The 21,392-nt window shown below is 36.0% G+C and overlaps 1 protein-coding gene across 1 annotated transcript in view; it reads left to right on the forward strand.

Moving 5' to 3' along the window:
* Window positions 1–21,392, forward strand: part of SPIDR (scaffold protein involved in DNA repair) — a 390,408-nt gene that overhangs the window by 11,892 nt on the left and 357,124 nt on the right. Inside the window, exons 2-5 of the mRNA XM_054595226.1 lie at window positions 2,158–2,313; window positions 2,946–3,012; window positions 6,349–6,426; window positions 11,566–11,729. Of these exons, the coding sequence (XP_054451201.1) occupies window positions 2,158–2,313; window positions 2,946–3,012; window positions 6,349–6,426; window positions 11,566–11,729 (465 nt within the window). The remainder of the gene's footprint in view (window positions 1–2,157; window positions 2,314–2,945; window positions 3,013–6,348; window positions 6,427–11,565; window positions 11,730–21,392) is intronic.

The raw sequence follows: 21,392 nt of genomic DNA on the forward strand, positions 1-21,392 counted from the left end.
GTTGTTTTGAACTCAGTATCTCATAGTTAACTTGCCTCTATTTCATTTATCATTCTTTCTGAGTATTCTTCCTTTTGATTGGGGGTTGTTTCTTTGTCTTTCCATTATTTGTGAGACTTTTTTGCTTCTTAAAATGATGTGTCTTGATTCCCTGACTTTTTGCCGTGACCTTATATGGTAGGACACCTGTGAGATTCAGTGGTGTAGTCTCCTTGATCTTCTGACCTTAACACTCTTGGGATGCTCTTTATGCCATTTATGTTGGCTCTCTGGATGTAATTGGGTTTTGATTGTTGTTGGGTCCTTCTTTGGTGGGTCGTTTCCTTTAGCTGGTTGACTGAAGGTCACTCCACACAACATCTTGTGTGTTACTGTGCAGGTGCTGCCAGAACAAAACCGCAAAGGTGAGGAAAGAAACCCATACCTGCAAAAATAACTCTCCCCACAATTCCACTATCAACAGCAAGTAAACCAGTATTAATAAGGATATAAAGAGATTAAGACTATTATAAGAAAGGAGAGTAAATATGGATGACTTACTGAAAGAAAAATGATTTTCAGAGGGTACAGGGAGGGGCACTAATAATAGTTGGCAGTGAGAACAATGGAAAGAGAATAAGTAAAATTTACATCACAAATAAAGGGAATGAAGAAGGTGAAATATGCACAAATTTGATGGACAAGAAATGAATGTAAAAAAGTTACACGGTAAAGAAAATATTGCAAGTCATGGAGAAGACCACAGTGGATTTTGTCTTGGTAGTCTCTATTATTTACCACTGTTTTTTCTTTGTGGATCCATCTCTGGTGATGTCAGATGTTGTCTCTATCTGACCTTAGGCAGCGTGTTTGAGACTTCCAGGGATCTATTGTCTGTGGCTGTCTCCTTCAGTTACGAATCTCATCACTCTGCACTCAGCAGTCAGGCTTAAACACCCACAGGACCAGGGCAGAGTCCCTCCTGGCAGGGGGGCTACTGTTTCCTCTCAGGCTGCTGCTGCAGGGAGGGGGGTGGTCTGACTGAGCAGGAGGGCTGCTGCTTTATGGAGGATGACTCAGCAACGGGATCCTGGGTGCAACTCTCTCAGTTCCCTCCCCAAAGCCTTCTTGAGTCTCTACCACACTCCTTACCAGTCAGGTTGTGTTGAAGCTCATCCTTCTCTCTGTCTGAGGTTATAAGGCTCCTCTCTTGTTATTGTTCAGATGTTTGTTCCAGGTGATTTCTCCACAATTTAGTTGTAATTCCAGATTGGTCCTGGGAGGAGGTTAATGTGATTTCCATTCGCACCTCCACCATCTTGGCAACTTCCGTCACTTTTATAACTTCTGTTATTTTTTCTGTTATTTTTGTAGTTTGCAAAAAGATAGCTTTTTATTTGTTATTTTGATATGTCTTGTTATACTCCCCTCTACCACTCAATTTGGACTATTTTGTTCTGTTGTGTCTCTGTCATTCCTTTGGTTCTGAGCAGATTCCACTTCTAGTAGTTCTCTCCTCAGTGTTGGGCCCATTATGGGATGGTACTGCTAGCTGACTGGTTTTTGAGTGTTCTAGACTCCTTTACCCCTTTGTATCTTGAGTGGAACCCTTTCCCTCACTCCTTTTCAGTTACCATTCTCAGATGGTCTGCTTCAGTTAGTAGTGAACATCAGATGTCTATGTGCTTAGGTGCTCCTTTGCTCCTTTGCTTCTCTGAGCATCTTGCATTTCAGCTATGGTATCATGCATGAGTTTGGAGGGTTGATTGTTGATCTTCACCCATTTGTATTTTGATTTTCTTGATTGGTTGTAATTGTTGTCTATGCACTTTTGTTTTTGTTACCTCATTACTCTTTCTTTAAGTAGGGGTTCAGAGGCATTTAAAAACTAGAAGGACGACAGTGAGTTGTGGGGGAGAAAGTGAGGGAGTGGATGGATTGAGCAAAAAGGAAAAAAGGCTCATGTGTATGGACAATAGTGTGGTGCCTGTTGGCGGGGATGGGGCGGGAGGTAATAAAGGCACTAACTGGTAATAGAAAAACTACAATAAAAATTAAATAAAAAAGTAAAATAAAAACAAAAACTATGCTTTGATTGCTGCCTAAACTGGGTTTCCATATTGTTAACTGTAAATTTAATGAAGTTGATTTTTTTTTCTTTAAAAATTACCTTTACAGAGAAAAAGAAATTTGGATCTAGAATACCCATCCTTTCCAGGAAACAGTCCACTGCGGTTCAGAAGATCAGGCCTCAGGCCAGGGGGGACAGCTGCTACCCTCTCAGAAGCATGGCTCAGGTGTGAAGAAGGATTTCAGGATACTTCTGGGACTCCGGTAAAGTAGTTATAAAATTTTTTAGAATCTGAGTGTTTAGGCCACTGTAATTATATTTCCTTGGAATTCCCTTTCTTATTTTCCTTCAAGACACTGCCATCAGTATATTACTTTTTTTTCCTAATTTTGGAGTTTCTTTAATAACTGGCAAGTTAGTATTTACCTCTTTATGTCACGCAGAACCTTTATACTTCTTTGTATATGAAGGTTACCTACTGAGAATTCTGTGAGAAGAATGTTCTCAGAAGAACAATGAGCATCTTCTTCATTATAAAAAGTATATTTATGAAATGCATATATATGCAGAATCCTATGGCAGTGAGATATTCTGGTTAATTTTTGTAAATGTAACTTTAAGATGCAATATGGACGAATACTGTTACAAGCTAAATGTTAGGCAACTTCCTGTTTAGATTCAAGAAAAATATAAAAATATATTTATAAGTATATGGTGAGTATGTGCTTTGGGAATAATTGGTAAATTAAATAAAGGAAAACAGGGGTATATGTTAAGGAGGGAATAGTTAAGTTTTTGAATATTTTACAAACTATTGTTGGTTTTTAGCCCTTGTTATATAAACTACCACCATGTTGTTGTTGTTGTTGTTATTATTATTATTATCTGCCTACAGTCATTAGCAGCTGAAAAGAAGACTGTTACAGAAAAGCACCTTGAATTATTTGCTAATCCCAAGAAAGGTAATATTTTCTTGATTTCTTGATAGAAAAGATATAAGGATAACATATCCTCTATGATTTATTTGCTTTCTTTTAAACTGTTATTTATATAGCTTGAATAGATTATATATTCAGGGTTAAAAAACATTCAAACAACGTAATAAGGTATTTTTTTCAGAGTTCTCTCACCTTTTTTACTATCTACCCTATTTTTCTTGCTTCCTATAGGTAATTATTAAAAAGTTTTGTGTGTCCTTTCTGGGTTCACTGTTATTAACAGAGCCTGGTAGGTTAGCTCAGGATCATAGTCCCAAGGTTTTAAAAACAACTGATTTGCAAAATAAAATTATGACCTATACTACTTCAGGCAATGAAATTCTTACTTGGCAAATTAGGGAAGGCTTTCAGTTATAAATAATAGGACACCCTATTAGAGTGTTTGAAGAAATGGGGCTCTCTCTGAGGCCAGAAGTCCAAAGTAAAGGTATTGACAGGGTTGGTTTCTTTTAGAATCTTCTCTAGGCTGCTTTTCTTGGTTTATAGACGTCTGTCTTCTCCATGTGTCTTCATATTGTCATCTCTTTCTAAATGTCTGTTTCTGTGTCTTATTTCTACTTTTTATAAGGATAGCTGTTACTAGATTAGAGGCCATCCTAAAGACCTCACTTTAACTTGATTAACTCTGTAAAGACCCTATCTCCAAATAAGGTTGTATTTTAAGATGCTAGGTGTTAAATTTAATACATGAATAAATTTTGGTGTTAAACCCGTAACATCAGGTGCTAACACAATGACTGCCTCACAGTGCACACTCAGAAATGCTTACACATACCTAGTAACTATTGTTACAGCCTGGCTGATGTCCTTCCTGGAATTTCACTGGAATGGGACTTGATTTCAAGAGTAACCCTTTTCAGCAAATAAAATGATTTTGTGACTAATAAATTCCTTGTAGTGGTTTTACCTATATGAATTGTATAGTTAAGTGCCTGTAATCCGTAAGCTTATTAATTCCATGAATTTGTTATATAATCACAAGAATATTATTAACTTTTTTTCTTAACCCATTCAGGCTGCTGACAAAAATACCATTGACTGGTTTATTTATAAACAGCAGAAATTTTATTTCTCACAGGTTTGGAGGCTGGAAGTTCAGTATAAGGTGCAGAGACAGCACTCTGTTGCCTTTTCACATAGTGGAAGGGGCCAGAGATCTCTCTGGGATCTCTCCAGGGTATTTCTTTTATAGGACAGTAATTCCTTTCATGAGAGTGGAGCCCCCAAAGATCTCACTTCTTAAAACAATCACATTGGGGATTAGGTTTCAACATGTGAATTTTAGGTAGACACGTTCAGTAGGTAGCATTCTATCTCCTTTTTGATTTACTTTCCAGGTGCAAAATAAAGAGATTGATAATGTGTTTTGCAAGTAATTGCATAGTTTAGTTTTATTAGCTATTTAAATCAATACAAATTCTTATGTTATTCTGAATAGTTTAATTTTATATTTTGAAGGATAGACAATTTTAGTAATTTTAGGTATTCATGGTACAAAGCGTTCAGTAAATGATTATTACTATTTTATGTTTTGTGCCCTTGTAAGTGATACTGTTTTAGACATTTTGTTGGTGAATCCTTTCTGGGTCAACACAAACTGGCATATTCACTTTTTTTGTGCTACCATTATGCCATAAAATACCTCTTATGGAATATTTGATTATTTTTTCATGATTAATATTGCCTTTTAGAGTCTGAATTCCTTGAAGGCAGGAGTTTTCTTTGTTTCCTCAAGGTTTACTATTAGAGATGTTCATGAATATGTATTGAATGAAGTTACTTAACTTTTGTTTCTTCTTCTGTAAAACTTGAATTATAATACCTAATCTCTTAATCTCATAGTATATTGAAGTGTGGCTGAAGGGCTTTTCAAAAATTTAGCATTTTAGGTTAATTATGAACATGAGTAGAAAAACAGGTAGGGGTGCGCCAGAGTCATACAAGGAGAGACTGAGTACTGTGTGGCTTCCAGGTAAGGGCTAGAGGGACAGTCACCAATGTTCTGGTGCTGAGTCCTCCCCACGCATGGACCAAAGGCACTGTTTTCCCTATGTTTATTGCAGCATTATTTACAGTAGCCATAATATGAAAGCTACGCAAGTCCCCATCAATAGAGTGAATACAGAAGATGTGGTACTTACATACAACGTACTGTTACTTGGCTATGAAAAGATAGAAATCCTCCCATTTGAGACAACATGGTTGGAGCTAGACATTTTATAATAAATGAAATAAATCTGACAGAGAAAGACAAATACCATATGATTTCATGTACATGTGGAGTCTAAAGAACAAAATAAATGGGGGGAGGGGGACAACCCAGAAACAGACTCATAGATCTGCCAAGCTGATGTTTGGCCAATGGAAGAGGAAATGGGGGCCTGGGTGGAAAAGGTGACAGGATTAGGAAGTATAGATTGGTAGTTATAAAACAGGAGATATAAAACATAGTATAGGAAATATAGTAAATAATATTGTAGTAACTATGTAGGGTGCTAGGTGGATACTTGAATTATCTGGAGGATCACTTTGTAAATTACATAATTGTTTAATCACTATTCTGTACACTTGAAACTAACATAAAATAATATTGAATGTAAGCCGTAATTGAAAGATAAAATTTAAAAATATAAAAAAGTAATATAAGGTATCCTGATAATAGAACTTGTCTATATATTGATGGTATTAGTATCAATATTTTGGTTGTAATGTATAGTTTTGTAAAAATTTATCAATTGAGGAACTGGGGAAAGAATACAAGGATTTCCTCAGTTTATTTCTTATAACTATATGTTAACCTAATATTATATTAAAATAAATTTAATTGAATAAAAAGTTTTTCTGTTAAGAGTCTTAAGTGCACTCCTGCCACCAGTGTTCTTAGTATGGCAAAGCAGGTGCACAGAAGCACTTCAACTATACGTAAGTTCTGGTTTTGTAGTTTGTGATTTGCTTTGTTTTGTTTCTTGTTTTGTTCTGTTTTATGAAGTATTCTAGGAAATTATATAGCCCATAATTATGTGAAGGTTAGTTTTTTGTGCTCCAGTCATTTTTCTTGTCTTTTATAACTCCTTTCAAACAGTTCTCCTTCTTTTTCTTCTTGTAATATGGCTTTAATTTAAAGAATCTTATCCTGGTTGCGTATAGAATTTTAGGCAGGAAGATTTGACATAAGACATTGTCCCCACTGGCATTAGAATTTTGTGTATTTGTAACTTCATCAAAGAAATGTGCATTAAATCTCATTCTGATAACTGTAGGAGGTGATTGTTTTCTATGTACTTTCTTTTTCTTTAACAGAAACCATTACATCCAAGGATACCAGCGGGCTTACGGATATAACTTGGAGTTCCAGTGGAAGTGATGAGTCAGATGAAGGTAAAACGCTTTTTAAATTACCAAGAGATAATGGACGTGGTTCTAGAATAGACAAGTTTTGTAACAGGAATTTTATGTTTAGAAGATGGGTAAATTGATTATTGTGTAAGAAATCCAGTTTCTATGATGTATTGGGTTCAATATTGGAAAAAAATTACTTTTCTTTTTTAATACCTAGCATTCATTACGTATGATTTTACTGAGTCCCAGCCTCTAGACTAGGCCCTTTAGAAATATTTTCTCATTTAATATTTCTCATAATGGCTCTAAGAGATAGGTATTATGAGGAGTATTTTTATAGTTAACAACTTAAGTTTGAACATGGTGAGAATTGGTTTGGATTCCACTTTGGATTTCTTTGATGACAAAGCCAGTTCTTTCAACCAATTTCTTCATGCTACACCCATACTGGCTCCTTGCTAGCTTGTTTTGGGTAAATATTATGACAACCAATGTGTGGTAGAAGCATAACTTACTAACAAGTTTTTATCCTGATAGCATTTTATATTCCATATTGTATCCTCCTTTTGTTAAGTTAAAACAGGGTTTCTCTGTCTTGGCATATTGCCCTTGGGGCCAGATCATATTTTTTTGTTTAGGAGAGGAGCTTTCCTGTGCACTGCAAGATGTTTGGCAGTATCTCTGGTTTCTATCCACTAGGTAAGAGCAGCATTCCCAGGTCCAGTCATGACACCCAGGAATGTCTTCAGATATAGCCAGATGTTCCCTATAATGCAAATTCACTCCCAGTTGAAAACCGCAGAATGAAAATTATGGAAATCATGTCATTATACATATTTTAAAATATACGGGGGAAGGAGGCCCAAAACAACCCTGGAATTTATTTATAAGAAATTGTGTATTTATTATTACATGTTTAAACTTCAGTCATCTTCAAAGTACTTTTCATTTGTTGGAATATACCTATTGAGACATTTTTTCCATTGCTCAATCAGCTTCCAAACTCATTGATTTTGATGCCTTTTAATGCTTTTGCCATTTTTTTTGTTTTATCTCTCCCACATTGTCAGAACATTTCCCTTTGAGGACTTTTCCATCCTGGGAAACAAAAAGTCTCTCAGGGTGACATTGGGTGAATAGGGAGATTTGGGGCATGGAGGTCATGCTGTTTTTGGTCAAAAATTGCAGAACACTCAGCATAGTGTGGGCAGGTGCACTTGTAAATCACCCCTTGCGAAATGGGCAAATGCGTTGAAAGAATCTTCAAAAAAAATTCACTGAAGCTGAACACAGCCTCTCACAGCAACACCAGCTGGCACATACAGATGGGTTCTTAGAACACTCACCTACTGGGGGGCCTGCTCTCCAGAAGATAATTCTGGTCGTTTTTTTGGTCCCCCCCTCATATAGCTCATGTAAACATATATAAGTCTTTATGCTTTCAGAATAAACTTTGACTTTTTTAACTCTTACTTTGGCATGTCATGTTACTTAGTTCCTTAGTCAATCTTACCTTTGTACATATAGTTCCTTCAGAAGGTGATTACATTCTTTTGGCCAGTTTGTACAACATCCTGGTAACTAACAATTGACATTTTAGTAATAGCCAGGTGAAGTGGTTTCTTAACAATTTTTTTTTTTTCTTTTCTTGATTCTGGAGAGAGAGGAAAGGAGGGAAACATCAATGTGAGAGAGAAACATCGATTGGTTGCCTCTTTCATGTGCCCCCACTGGGGACCAAACCTAACCAAAGCATGTGCCCTTACCAGGAATCAAACCAGTAAGCTTTCAGTTTGCAGGATGATGCCCAACCAACTGAGCCACAATGGCCAGGGCTATAGTGGTTTTCTAAGATTATATGAGGTCTGTCCAGAAAAATTCCAGCCATTGTTAATATAACAAGAATGGTTTGCACAGCATTGATGTAACCTGGCAGTCAAGGAGAGTGGACTGGAGTGCACATGCGTGAACAATGATGACTTCACTGCAATAGTCAGTGGGGGCAGTAGACACTGTTGAGTGAGCATGTGTACTGTGTGGCCATCACGTTCAAAATGACTGAGCAAGTAGAGCAATGAATCTGCATCAAATTTTGCATTAAGCTTGAACATTCCTCCATGGAAACTATTCAAATGATACAGAGGACCACAGCTATGGGCAACTGGTCATTGGCATCTTCATCATGACGATGGACTCACTCATGTGTCATGTCTTGTGCGGTGTTTTGGCAAAACATCAAATCACCCAGCTAACTCAGCCCCCCTATAGCCCAGGTTTGGAGGCCTGTGACTTTGGCTTTTCCCATAACTAAAATCACCACTGAAAAGGAAGAAGTTTCAGATCATTGATGAGATTCAGAAAAATGTGACAGGACAGCTGATGGCGAATGGTGAGGTCCCAAAGTGCCAACTTTGAAGGGGACTGAGGTATCGTTGTCCTATGTACAATATTTCTTGTATCTTGTATCTTCTTCAATAAATGCCTCTATTTTTCATATTACACTGCTGGATACCTTCTCGGCAGACCTCATACATAAGCTAAATATTGTTATTTCAGCCATATTAAATGAAATTCATTGTTCTGAAACCCTTGGTTTGTTTTCCTGTATCTCAGAACACAATTTTATTATTAAAAAATGTATGCTTTTTGTGGATGAATAGTGAGGCATGAATTACATCTCAATTAAAATGGTATTAAAAATTTCTATATGTCCTGGCTGGTGTGACAGTGAACTGAGCACTGGCCTACAAACCAAAAGGTTGCTGGTTCCCAGTCAGAGCGCCTGCCTGGGTTGCAGGCCAGGTCCCTGGTGGGGGAGTGCAGGAGGGGCCACCACACATTGATGTTTCCTCCCTCTCTTTCTCCCTGCTTTCCCCTCTCTAAAAATAAATAAATAAAATCTTAAAAAAAAAAGAACTGTCTATGTTCTCTTGTATTAAAAGATTTTTTGTGTTAACACTCAGTAGTTTCCAAAACTTTTTAAGAATGAAAGGATGCTTTGAGCTAATTATTTTAAAATGAGTTAGCAATTGTTGACTTCTCTTAAATAACTTCACCACTACAAAAGAAGGAAATGATCACTTGGAGTAGAGCTATTTTGGGACACAATTGCTTGTTTAGCTTTTTCCTCTCTCTCCCTTTTTCCCTTCCCTCCTCTCTCCTTCCTTTATTCCTTTCTCCTTTTTACTTTTAATTATCATTTATCAAGTTCTTGTTTTATCTCTGACACTGGCTGGATATTATATATGTTATTTCCTTTGTTATCTACTAGAGCCTGTAAGCTAAGTATCCTTATTTTATAGAAGAAAATTGAGCTTTAAGAACAGTCAAGTCACTTGCTTAGATTCACATAATAAATGTGGCAACTAATATTCCGAGCCAGGAACGTCTAACTTTATTGTGGTATTCTTCAACACTGTTCTGGTGGTTACTAGACCTTACCAGAAATACTAGGTGAGCTTTAAAAACTATCCCCAAACCTTCTTTCAGCTGTATTGGATTAGAGTTTCTGGGCTTTAAGGTCCATAATTAGAATTTAAAGGAAAAATCCCTGAGTTAAAATTGTCAGTATTTTTCTCTTTAAAAATTTCTTTCTGTTTGCTTTTTTTAAATATAACTGGAAAATTCTCAACTTTCTGGAAACCCAGTTTTCTCACCTGTGAAATGGAAATTTTAGTGTAACAGTAATTGTCTTGTCTGTTCCATAAAATTGTTGTGACCAAATGAAAAGTCTTGTTAGCCTTGGTCGTGATAGATCATATTACAGCGCTCATTACATTGCTGTATAAGTATTATTCATCTGTGGGCTTGTCCAAGTTGGGAGCATGGTTCTGTGTTCTCGTGTGTGTGTGTGTGTGTGTGTGTGTGTGTGTGTGTGTATTTTATTGTGTCTCAAATGGCACAGTAGGCCCTTAGTAGGCACTGATTTTGTTGAATGAATGAACAAATGCCACAACAATGTACCATAATAACTGCAGTGGCAGGAGCTCCGAGGCCACTTGTGCTCTTCCTCTGGCTCTCCATGGCTTCCTGGTGTGATAGTTTAGCAGCCTGGAGAATTTCTTACGTGTTCCTTTGTTTAGCTTTCATGAGTGAATGAGATGTGAGGAAGTTATTGCCATCATGCATCTTCTTCTCTAAGACCTCTCTGACCTTCAGTTTTTTGTAGCTATTATAGTGGACTTTTACCTCATCTTCTGGAACAACAATATCTGATTAAAGAAGACTTATTTTTTGTTTACTTTATCTCAGAACAACAGTATCTGATTAAAGAAGACTTATTTTTTGTTTACTTTATCTGATTAAAGAAGACTTATCTTTTGTTTAACTTTAGCTTAAATTTTTCTTTTATTTTTATTTTGAATTACCTTCAGATATTAAAGCTACTAAGTTTTTATTTTTAATATTGCTTCTACCTGGAAGTGAGATTGTTGCTATCAGACCTCTGAAATAGGGCCAGGATATCTTACTAGCCCTCTTAGTTCTGAAGTAGCTGTAAAGGAATACTCAGGCTTTGAAATGTAGGAAGGTTTACGTTATATGCCGTACCTCAGGGAATAATTTATCCTTAATTATTCATTTTTTTAAGCATAGTAAATTAGAGTCAGTACTTTGGTTATTTAATATATGAACATAATTTAACTTTCAAATTAAAATTTTGCAGAAGTAGCATCTACATAATGCTTATGAAGTAAACTAAGAACTAAATTTATTTCATTATTGGTGAGAGAAATCTACACAAAAACTTTGGGTGAAAATCTTTGACAAAATCTTTATTAATAGAAGATTGATTAAATAAACTATGGCTCAACTATGCCATGGAATACTATATTACAGAAAAGAATGAGGGTGCTCCCTATTTACTGATGCTGAAAAACCTGTCAGTTATATTAAGTAAAAAAAAAATATCAGGAAAGACAAAATTAACGCCTTTAAACAGGTTGGAGAAACTCTAAAAATACGCACAAACAACTAATAAAAGTAGTTACCTGAGAACTGGAGTAGGATAAGAGTTCAGAGAAATAGGACGGCTAGCAAAAAGAGTAGTAGGAATATATTTTTCTTTGTCTTTTAATACATATTGAAATTATTGAGCAACATGGATCTTTTTTAACTATTGAAAATAGAAAAAGTAGATTTAAAAATTAATAAAGTTAAGTTTAAAATTGTGTTTTCTAGATGAACTACAGTTTGTTGACTGGGAGAGTGACAGTGACAGGGAAGACACTAATGAATATAATAAATTTGGAGATGATGAGAGTGCTGTGGATATATCAGACTCTGCTTCTTGTGCAAGCAGTCATTCTTCGACAAGTGAAGAGAAGGTATCTGCGCTTCCTAAGGTAAGAATGAATTGTTTCAGAATTTTTTATTCTGTTTATGGCATTTGTTAATCATAGCCTTTTGGTGTTTTTTTACTCCTTCCTCAGGGATAACAACTTTTGATTCTCAGTGGATTCTTTTGTTCTTTATCTCCTTATCTCCAAATAACATGCTTGTAATATACTTCTAAATATGAATAAATACGGAGCTCTCTTCCTCTTACCCACTACCTACAACCTGCTACCCGTTCAACTTTTCCTATGCCCTCTCCATTCTTTCAGAACAGATCTGTTATGGTTTGGTTAGATTAGTATTCAGCATTATATACTTGTGAACAAATAATATTTGTAAGCAAGGCAGGTATTAATTATGATTACTTTTCCTTCACAACTCTTTATTTTCCTTAGAGTTAATTATTTTGGTGTTTTGTTTACCTAGTTTAATTTTTTCACCTTTGCATTATTCTCCTGTTAAGATTTTTAGACATAGCAGGCACTTTATCAGTTTTGTTGTCTTGAAGAACTCCTCCCCACAACCTTCTAACTGCTCCAATTTCAACTCAGCAGCCTCTCTGCTTTGTGGGTGTTGCCATCCTTATGTCTCCATTCTGTTTCTGGGAATTCCCTTTACCTCCTATTCAGAGCATCATAATCCTGGATTCCATGTCTGCCTCTTTCTTGGTTTTCTTTCTCATTCTGATTGAGTACATCTTCCAGGAGCTTTCAAGAAAGGATTTGTGAAAGATAATTTTTTTTGAGACTTGGCATGTCAGAAGATGCATTTATCTCCTTTAATATGTGATTGAAAATTTGTGTAGAATTTTATATTGGAAATAATTTTTCTTCAGAATTTTGAAGCCTTCTTTGTTTTCTAGTTCCCAAGAGTTGCTTTCAAGTGCCTGAAGTGCCCTAGCTGGTTCTGTTGGTTGGAGAGTCAACCTGTAATCTGAAAGGCTATGGGTTCAATTCCCGGTCAGGGCATATAACTAGGTTGCTGGTTCAGTCCCCAATTGGGATGCATGTGAGAGGCAACCGGTCGATGTTTCTCTCTCACATTGATGTTTTTCTCTCTCCTTCCTTCCTTTCCTTTCTCTCTCTAAAAACATCAATAAGCATATGTTTGGGTGAGGATTAAAAAAAGAAAAGAAAATTGAAGAAGCCTGAAGTTAATCTCACTCATGATGTTTTAAGATTTTGATTGTGATTTGCCTAGGTATGGTCATGGGAGATTCTTCAAGAGTCCTTTTCCAGGGAAATTACACAGATTATGTTTAATCGCTTCAGCAGTGAGTTTTCATAACATGTGTAAAGTTTTGTCTGCCCCAGGAGAACATATTAGTGACTCAGCGCCCAGAGTTTTTATTGGGGGCTGGTAAGGTAGGCACTCGTCTAGCATGTACTGACATTTCGGATTTCAAGAAGGAAAACAGGTAGTCAGCATAAGCCTTATTGTTTGCAGAGTTTCAGCATAGGGAGCCACTCTTATTACTTAGGGAATGGTGGAAAGCCTCCTAAAATCTAGGTTCCCAGAGGTAGGCAAGGATCAACATTACAGGTAGGTTTTCGATGTATACTTATCTCAGGTTCTGGTGTGTTAACTCTATTCTTCACATATGGGTTTTGAGTTTTCATCACATTTGGAAAGTCGTTTGCCTTTTTCTTTCCTTTGGGGACTCCAATTATATATATTTATTAGGCTGGTTGATGTTGTGATATGAATCCTTTTTTCCCTCTGTTTTATTTTGAATGGCTCCTATGTCCATATCTTCTAGTTTAATATTTTATTCCTGCAGTGTCTAACTGCTGTTTATTTGTCATCTCTGAAAATTTGATATGAATCTTTATGTTGTCTATGTCTCTTCTTTCCACAATCATACTTTCTCTATGTTTTGAACAAATAAGGAATTTTATAACAGTTTTAATGGCTTTTTCTATAAACATATCATGTGTCATTTCTGTGTTTCTTACTGTTGGCTGATAGTTCTCTTCATTATAGGTTGTATTTTTCTGCTTCTTTGCATGCCTGGAAATTTTTGAGTGGATTGTGAATTTTATGATGTTGTGAATTTTATGTTGTTGGGAGCTGGATTTTAAAAAATTTCTTGAAATATATTGGGGCTTTTTCTGGGGTGCAGTTACTTTGAAACAATTTTATCCTTTTGGGTGTTGCTTTATGATTTGTTAGGTGGGTCTGGGGAAGTGCTCGCTTTTATGTCCCACTGCTGAAGTAAGACCTTCCTGAGTTTTCTATGTAATACTTTGAATTAGGAGCTTTTCCAGTCTGGCTGGCAGGAACAGGTACGGGTTTCTGATCTTCTGTGAACACTAGGCGCTGTTCTAATGCTTCTGGTTGGTTCTTTTTCTGGTCTAGGATAGTTTCTTTACATGCACATGCTGATCAGTGTGACAGAAAAGGCATTTATGATAGAATGATCTTACTTTCTTATTGTACTCTCACATTGTACTGAAAACATGCTTCTTAAAATTTTTTCTCAATATTTACTTACTGTGGTAGTTGCTTCAGTGGCTGAACTACCTGTTTCTGGCTTTTTTTTTTTTTTTTTAATCTTCACCTGAGGATATGTTTAGTGATTTGAGGTGGGATGGGGGTGGGGGGGAGAAAGAGAGAAATATGGGTGTGGAAGAGAAACATTGATTGGATACCTCCTATACACACCCTGACTGGGGATTGAACCCATAGCCTAGGTATGTGCCCTGCCAGGGAATCGAACCTGAAGCCTTTTGGTGTCTGGGTTGATGCTGCAACCAACTGAGCCACTTGGCCAGGACCATGTTCCTGACTTTTTTAAGCACTTTTTTCCTCCTGAGAAGGGTGGGATTCCTGTGCATAGCTTCACATCACAGGTTACTTGTCTTTATAATTTCAAGCTTTATTTGGTATTTCATGAGTAGGTTCTAAATTGATAAAGTCTCTAGTAAAGTTACCTTCAGGATTCCTTTTTCTTGTTTTGAATAAAAAAGTCATGGATTTGTTTTCGTCATAGATTATTGCTGTCACTGAATATTTAGTATTTTACTCTTTAGTTGTCAAAAACTTCAGTGTTCTCATCAGGAAATATCAGTTTCTGAGGACTTTCAGTTTGTTTCTTGGCTTGTTTTGGGGGAAGTAGTCTATGAACCAAGTATATAATTATCCTTTGAAAACTTCTGTAAATAATCACAAGGGTAAGAAAGACTGTAATGCTGCATGGATAGAGATACTGTGTGGGTGGCTGGGTTTACTAGGTAACTGAGAAACTGTTGCACATAGGTTTTGTAGTACTTGCAGTTCCAGTCCATACCTTGTTAAATTATAAGTTATAGTATGACACAGACTTTTTGGGGTAGCTTTTGAATAATAAATATATATAGGTGTAACAAGTGAATGGCAAGCATCCATAGTTCCTCAAAATGTAAATAATGTATCTCTGGGTGGTGGGGTTATTGGAGAAGCTTATTTTCTTTGTTATGTTTATTTTATAATTTTAAAATAAAACAAAAATGTAGCAGTCAATGGCTTTTCCCTTAAAGGAGAAAAATAGAAATAAATCATTTGCGCCTTGGCAGGGTGACTTGGCTGGGGCATTGTCCTGTGCACCAGAAAGGTTGTGGGCTTGATCCCTGGTCAGGGCACAAACTCGAGGCAACCGATTGATATTTTTTTCTTTCTCTCTCTGCCCCTGCCTTCCTTTCTCTCTAAAATCGGTAACATATCCTTGGGTGAGGATTGAACAAAAAAGAAATAAATCATTTGAACATATATTAGGCTTTATGTTGTACTTGTTGCTTTATGTATATGTATGTATTCATTCAAGCAACTCTAACAAAATACCATAGGCTGGGTGGCATAAACAACATAAATTGAATTTTCACAGTCTGAGGCTGGGAAGTTTCATGATCTAGGTGCAGGCAGATATGGTGCCTGGTAAGGGCCTGCTTTCTGGTTCATAGAAGGCTGTCTTTTCATTGTTCTCACCTGGTGCAAGAAATGAGGGATCTCTCTGGGGCCTTTCATAAGGGCACTGATTTCATTCATGAGGTCTCCCCTCAAAGACCTGTCTCCAAACACCATCACATAGAGGATTAGGTTTCAACATAAGAAATTTGGGGGGATTATTTTTCAACATATGATTAGTTTCAACATTCAGGTGAGAGCAGTACATTTTCCACTTGAACCTTAAAGCAATCTTGTGAAGTCAATGTTGTTACACCTAATTTTAAGACAAGAAAACTGTGTTAGAAAAAATATGTGATGTGACTGTGAGCCAATTACCTATGCAGTAAACATGGCAGCTGTGATCAAAACCTTACTGTAAAAGTACTTGGTATTGGCTGAATGCTTCAGAATCTTCATTGATTGTTTTCTCAAGTTGGAAGAAGCATGCAAAATAGGCAGCACTTTGAAAGATACAGTGATAGAAAAGATATGACTTAGGCTTGCTTTGTTATTTAAAAAGTTCAGGACTTCGTCCATGTAGTTCCTCATTAAGTACACTTGTTTCTCTTAATAAACTGATATATTAAAGCATCACACATTGCATTGTCATTGAAAAGTGACTAAAAACATGGATTTCTCCAGGCAGACATTGAAACACATTCCTATGTTATAGGAAGGATCCTTTTGGATTTGTGGTCTGCTTAATTACAGTAGTGTTACTGTTAAATCTTTCTCTAAACCACTTGCCATCCTGAATTCCATATGGGTTTTCATCTGCCTAATAACATCTGTGTGTATATTTTAAAATTACTGCTAAGCCATATATTTTCTTTTCCTTTTTACCCAAGCTCTTCCTCTTTGTGTGTTTTTTGGTCTTAGTTAATGGCTTCATTTTTCACTTTTTACTGTTTGAATCTATTTAATTATCAGGTCATGTAGATTTGGCTTCTAAACTACAGCATCCTCAGTAGTTCTGTCTCACATCAGCCCTTTCGTCTATTGTCTGTATTGTTTCAATTGCTTTATAACCAGTTTCTTAGATTATGTCCTTTTATTAGATTTATCTTAATAAAAATTATGACCTTATTACTCACTTATTAGAACACTTTTTATGGTTCTCCTTTGCATGAAAGTCAAGGTTTATATGATTTGACCTTCACAGTTTAGCCTTAAGCTCTTAAAATGAATGAGGCAGAGTATACACTGTATTAATCTACTTAAATAAAACTCTTAAAAGTGCAAATGATTCTGTAGTGGCAGAAAGCAGGTCAGTGGTTGATTGGGCATAAGGATAGAGAGAGGAATGGATTACAGTGGAACATGAAGAAAGTTCTGGTGGTGATGAAAATGTTTATTATCTTGATTTGGTAATCATTTCACAGGAGTGTACACACATCAAAACTGATCAAATTGAATACTTTAAATATGTGTGGTTTAGTATGCTTAAATTATATATTTCAATAAAATTGATTAAAAATTTTAAGTACAAGAAAGATGTTGGTCTATATGCTCATGAAGTATTCCTCAAAATACCTTGTTAGATGGCAAAAAAAAGGATATAGAATAATTGTGTAGAAAATGGAAATAATATATATTTATATGGGCTATCTCTGGAATGGTAGGAAACTAGTTTTACTGTATTAACCTTGTATGCAATTTTGAATTTTGAATCAAATACATATATTGCTTTCATTTCAGATTTTTTTTATTTTTAACCATAAATCTATAGTTTATTATAACACAGTATATTATAGCAATATTATATATTTCAAAACAGATAAGATATCTGCTATAAATATTTGATAAGAGAAAAAATTAAAATAAGAGAACATTAATGGAATATAAATGCCCAATAAAAACCATTTAATATTGAAAAATAATATATATGTTACTTAAAAGTTAGCATTTTTTAAAAATTAAATTTATTGGAGCAACATATTGGTTAATAAGATTATATAGGTTTCAAGTGTACAATCCTATGATACACGATCTGTATATTGCATTGTGCGCTCACCACCCAAAGTCAGATCTCTTCATTACCCCCCTTCCCTTTACAGTTTCCCCATCCCCTTCCCTTTGGTAATCACCATACTGTGATGTGTCTATCTGTTTTTGTTTGTTTGTTTTTCTTACTTGTTCATTTGTTGTTCTCAGTTTTATATTCCACATATGAATGAAATCATATGGTTCTTAACATTTTCTGTCTGACTTTGCTTAGCTGATATTCTCAAGATACATCCTTGTCGTTGCAAATGGCACTGTTTCATCTTTTGTTGTGGCTGAGTAGTAGTTTGTTGTATATATGTACCACATTGTCTTTATCCAGTCATCTATCAAAGGACATTGGCTGTTTCCATGCCTTAGCCACTGCGAATAATGCTGCATTGAACTTAGAAGTGCTTATATTTTTGTGAATAAATGTTTTCAAAATTTTTGGGCTGTAAAGGATATTGTACAGTAATGTTCACCATATATTGAGAACTTCTACAAACCATTAAGGAAATAACAAATAGTCCAATTGAAAATTTGGTCAAGAATAGGAATGGGAAACCTCAATGGCTAATGAGCATGTGAAAAGATGCTCAGTCTCACTAGTGGTATGAGAACTGCAAATTAAAAATGAGATAATTACATATCTATCTGATCACTACAAAAGAAAAAAATAAAGTTTGACAATGCCTAATATTTGCTAAATCCTAATAAAGCTGAAATGTTCATACTTTCTGGCCACACAATTCTGTTCTTAGGTAAATATCCTTGATTTTTTTCAAAATGTGGCTTGTGGCCCATTTAGTGGCTGCTCTAACTGATTCAGTGACTTTAAACAACATAGTGGAATAAAATAGACTGCATTAGAATGTCTAGTAGTTAATAGGAGTATTATTTATGAAACTTGATTTGAAGTTAGATTTATTAGTATATGTGTGTTGGATCACATTATGAAATGTATTTTTTACTGTAGTTCTGGGCCAAAAGATTTCGAAAGCCATTGCTCAGAATTTTCACAAGAATATATTCATTATAACATTGTTTACAAAAGAAAAACTCCGTAATATAACCCAATTTTATATGACCATACACAAATTGTGGAATATTTATATAGTAGAGCTGTAATTTTCATCATGGATAATATGGAGGAAGTAAGGCAGTTAGCCGAAGAATATGTATGGTTTGATACTACATTGTATGAAGTTTATGGACAGGCAAAACAGTAGTACATATTGATGATGAACAACCTTGGAAAAGAGGAGGGTTTTCTCTACACACATTATTCAAGCTTCTGAAATCATTTCAGTTTGCATCATCATTCCTTGAGGTGCAGTTACGGAAATGGGTGTTCAGATCTTCTGTTTCAAGGAACATAGGTGACTGATTGATGGCCTAAACTGCCATCCTTCAGGATCCACTCTTGTATGTGTAACGGGGTCATGCCTCCCATGGTCTCAACTCTTGACTGACTATGCCATTGAGACACAGTCACACTGAAGTGCTCTAGGGGTGACTTTAAATGGAAAAGTTATTATTGGCCTGGCCAATAGTAGAGCCGCACTACAGTCTGAGCTGCTTACTACCCAATCCTCTTTCCTTTTCCTTTCATAGTACTCAGGCCTGCATTATGGCCTTAAAGCTCTCCTTGACATCTGCTATCTCACGTGCTTCCTCCAATAAATCTCTCTCTTATAGCTGATGCTGTCTTGACAGCTGCCTCTCAGGAGATTCTAACACATACCCACATGACTCTCTGCCCAGGATTGTGTAGTCGCATCAGCACTTACTTCCTAATACTTTCTTATATTAATATGTAAAACCATACTCTTTCTTTAATATTTCAAGCAAGTTGAAAGAAATAAAATATGTGATATTCAGTTTTTGAAGACTTGCCTCTATTTATAGTTTATTGTTTGCCTTTGATTTCCTCAGGAAGAAGCGTGCCCTGAGAACATCTTCTGGGAGTGAGTGAAGTGGGCAAGTGAGCCAGGGAAGGGATAGCAGCCAGGTGGGGGATCATTATCACACAAGGTACTGTTGTAGGCATATGGAGCTTAGTACTGCTGGTAGACTCTGTAAGAATGAACCCACCAGAGGGACTAGAGGCTAAGAAATGGAGGTGCTGGCAGTTGGAAAATAGGACATACATCACTGAAGACATAAGGGAAGAGAGGAGTAGGGTGTTGACAGAGTCAGCTACAATGTCTAAATCAACCATGTACATTGAATAGTACTGGAGGGGGGAAGATTTATACCATAATTAGGAGTTTTGTACCTATTACTTGGCTCTCTGGAAACAAAACCTCCCATATATAATTCACGAGGCTATTTTTGCCTCATGCATGTTTGTAGAAATGGAACATATATGATGGGTGGATACTTAACTCCGTAAGAGAACAAACTTTAATTCAGTGGGAAGCATTTATTATAATTCAGGTCTGTCTTGAATCCCTTGCCCAGGGTGGAATGAGGGATGTTGTTGATTTAGCAAACAGTCTTGCCTGTAAGTGTGATCCTGTCAGTTTTCTGGAGCAGCTTTCTAGTGCTATGTAAAGGCAACTGAATTCATGAGGACAGCAGCAGCTAACATTATGAGTGCTTCCTTGTTGTGGGTCACTTTTCTAAGTGCTGTACTACATACATTAGTTTATCCAAACCTCACAATAACTCTATGTATCCCTACTTCCCAGATAAAGATTCTGAGGCCCAGAAAGATTAAACACTTTCCCTGTGGTTTAAAGTAGTAAGTGACTGAACCAGGATTCTGAGACACTGGCTCTGAGCTCTTGTCCTGACTGTTTTGTTACAGTGTCAACGATAGTAATAGCAATAATAATAAAAACACAATGACCCTGAGTTCTTACTATGTCAGCACTTTGCCAGTTGCTGGTCATGTAAGGTAGATGTTGTTTATTATTTGATCCCATTTTATAGATGAGGAAATGAAGACACAGCTAGTAAATGGCAGAGTGAGATTCTAACTTATGTAGTCTGATCTCAAATTCTCTTAATTACTTATGTTGTATTCCTTGGAGTATAGATTAACTATATACACAGCTATTTGGAAGAAATTGACAATTCAAAAACCACAGCAATAAATTGTCTTTGTAATGTTGTCTTTTAGGATCTTTAACAAATGTAGTTGATTACTGATGTGACTTTGCGTATTGGTCAGTACTGCTGTTTGGGTTTTCAGTTTATTTTATCAATGTCATCCAAGACCATTCCTGTAGAGGGCAGCAGAGACACAACGCAAGAGAATCCACTATGCTCTTCGTGACCTGCATTTTTCAGGAAGTGTGAAGGATATTGAATTTAGGTGAGCTTTGTTATGTAATTCTCATGTACTTTTAGTAGTGATTGCTATGCAGATACAGGGTAATTGACCTAATAAGTATCAGGCAATCACTGAGGTTCAAATTTTTGTTGAGGGTGCCCAACAGATTGGCTGGCACAAATAAAAGACTTGAAAGTAGTTCATGTAGTTTTAAAGAGAAAGCAAATGTGAATTTCAAATTTGGAATATGGATTCATTGTTATGAAACAAATGTTTGTTTTCTTTGTACTCTTAACAATAGGAGTAGAACAAATGACTCTATCTCAAAGAGGATGGAATATGGAAAAGTTTTAACAGATAAGAATAAACAATTTTGTATTCTTACATGGGAGTTGTAACCCTTTAGAAAGTGATTTGGGAAACTCTGCAAGTATTTCTAAATGTAATGATCATACTTGTAATTCTGTCTGTTTACTTTTAT

The sequence above is a fragment of the Pteronotus mesoamericanus genome, unplaced genomic scaffold (assembly GCF_021234165.1).
Source record: "Pteronotus mesoamericanus isolate MK-2021 breed Mesoamerican mustached bat unplaced genomic scaffold, CSHL_Meso_final scaffold_54, whole genome shotgun sequence".
Lineage (NCBI taxonomy): Eukaryota > Metazoa > Chordata > Mammalia > Chiroptera > Mormoopidae > Pteronotus > Pteronotus mesoamericanus.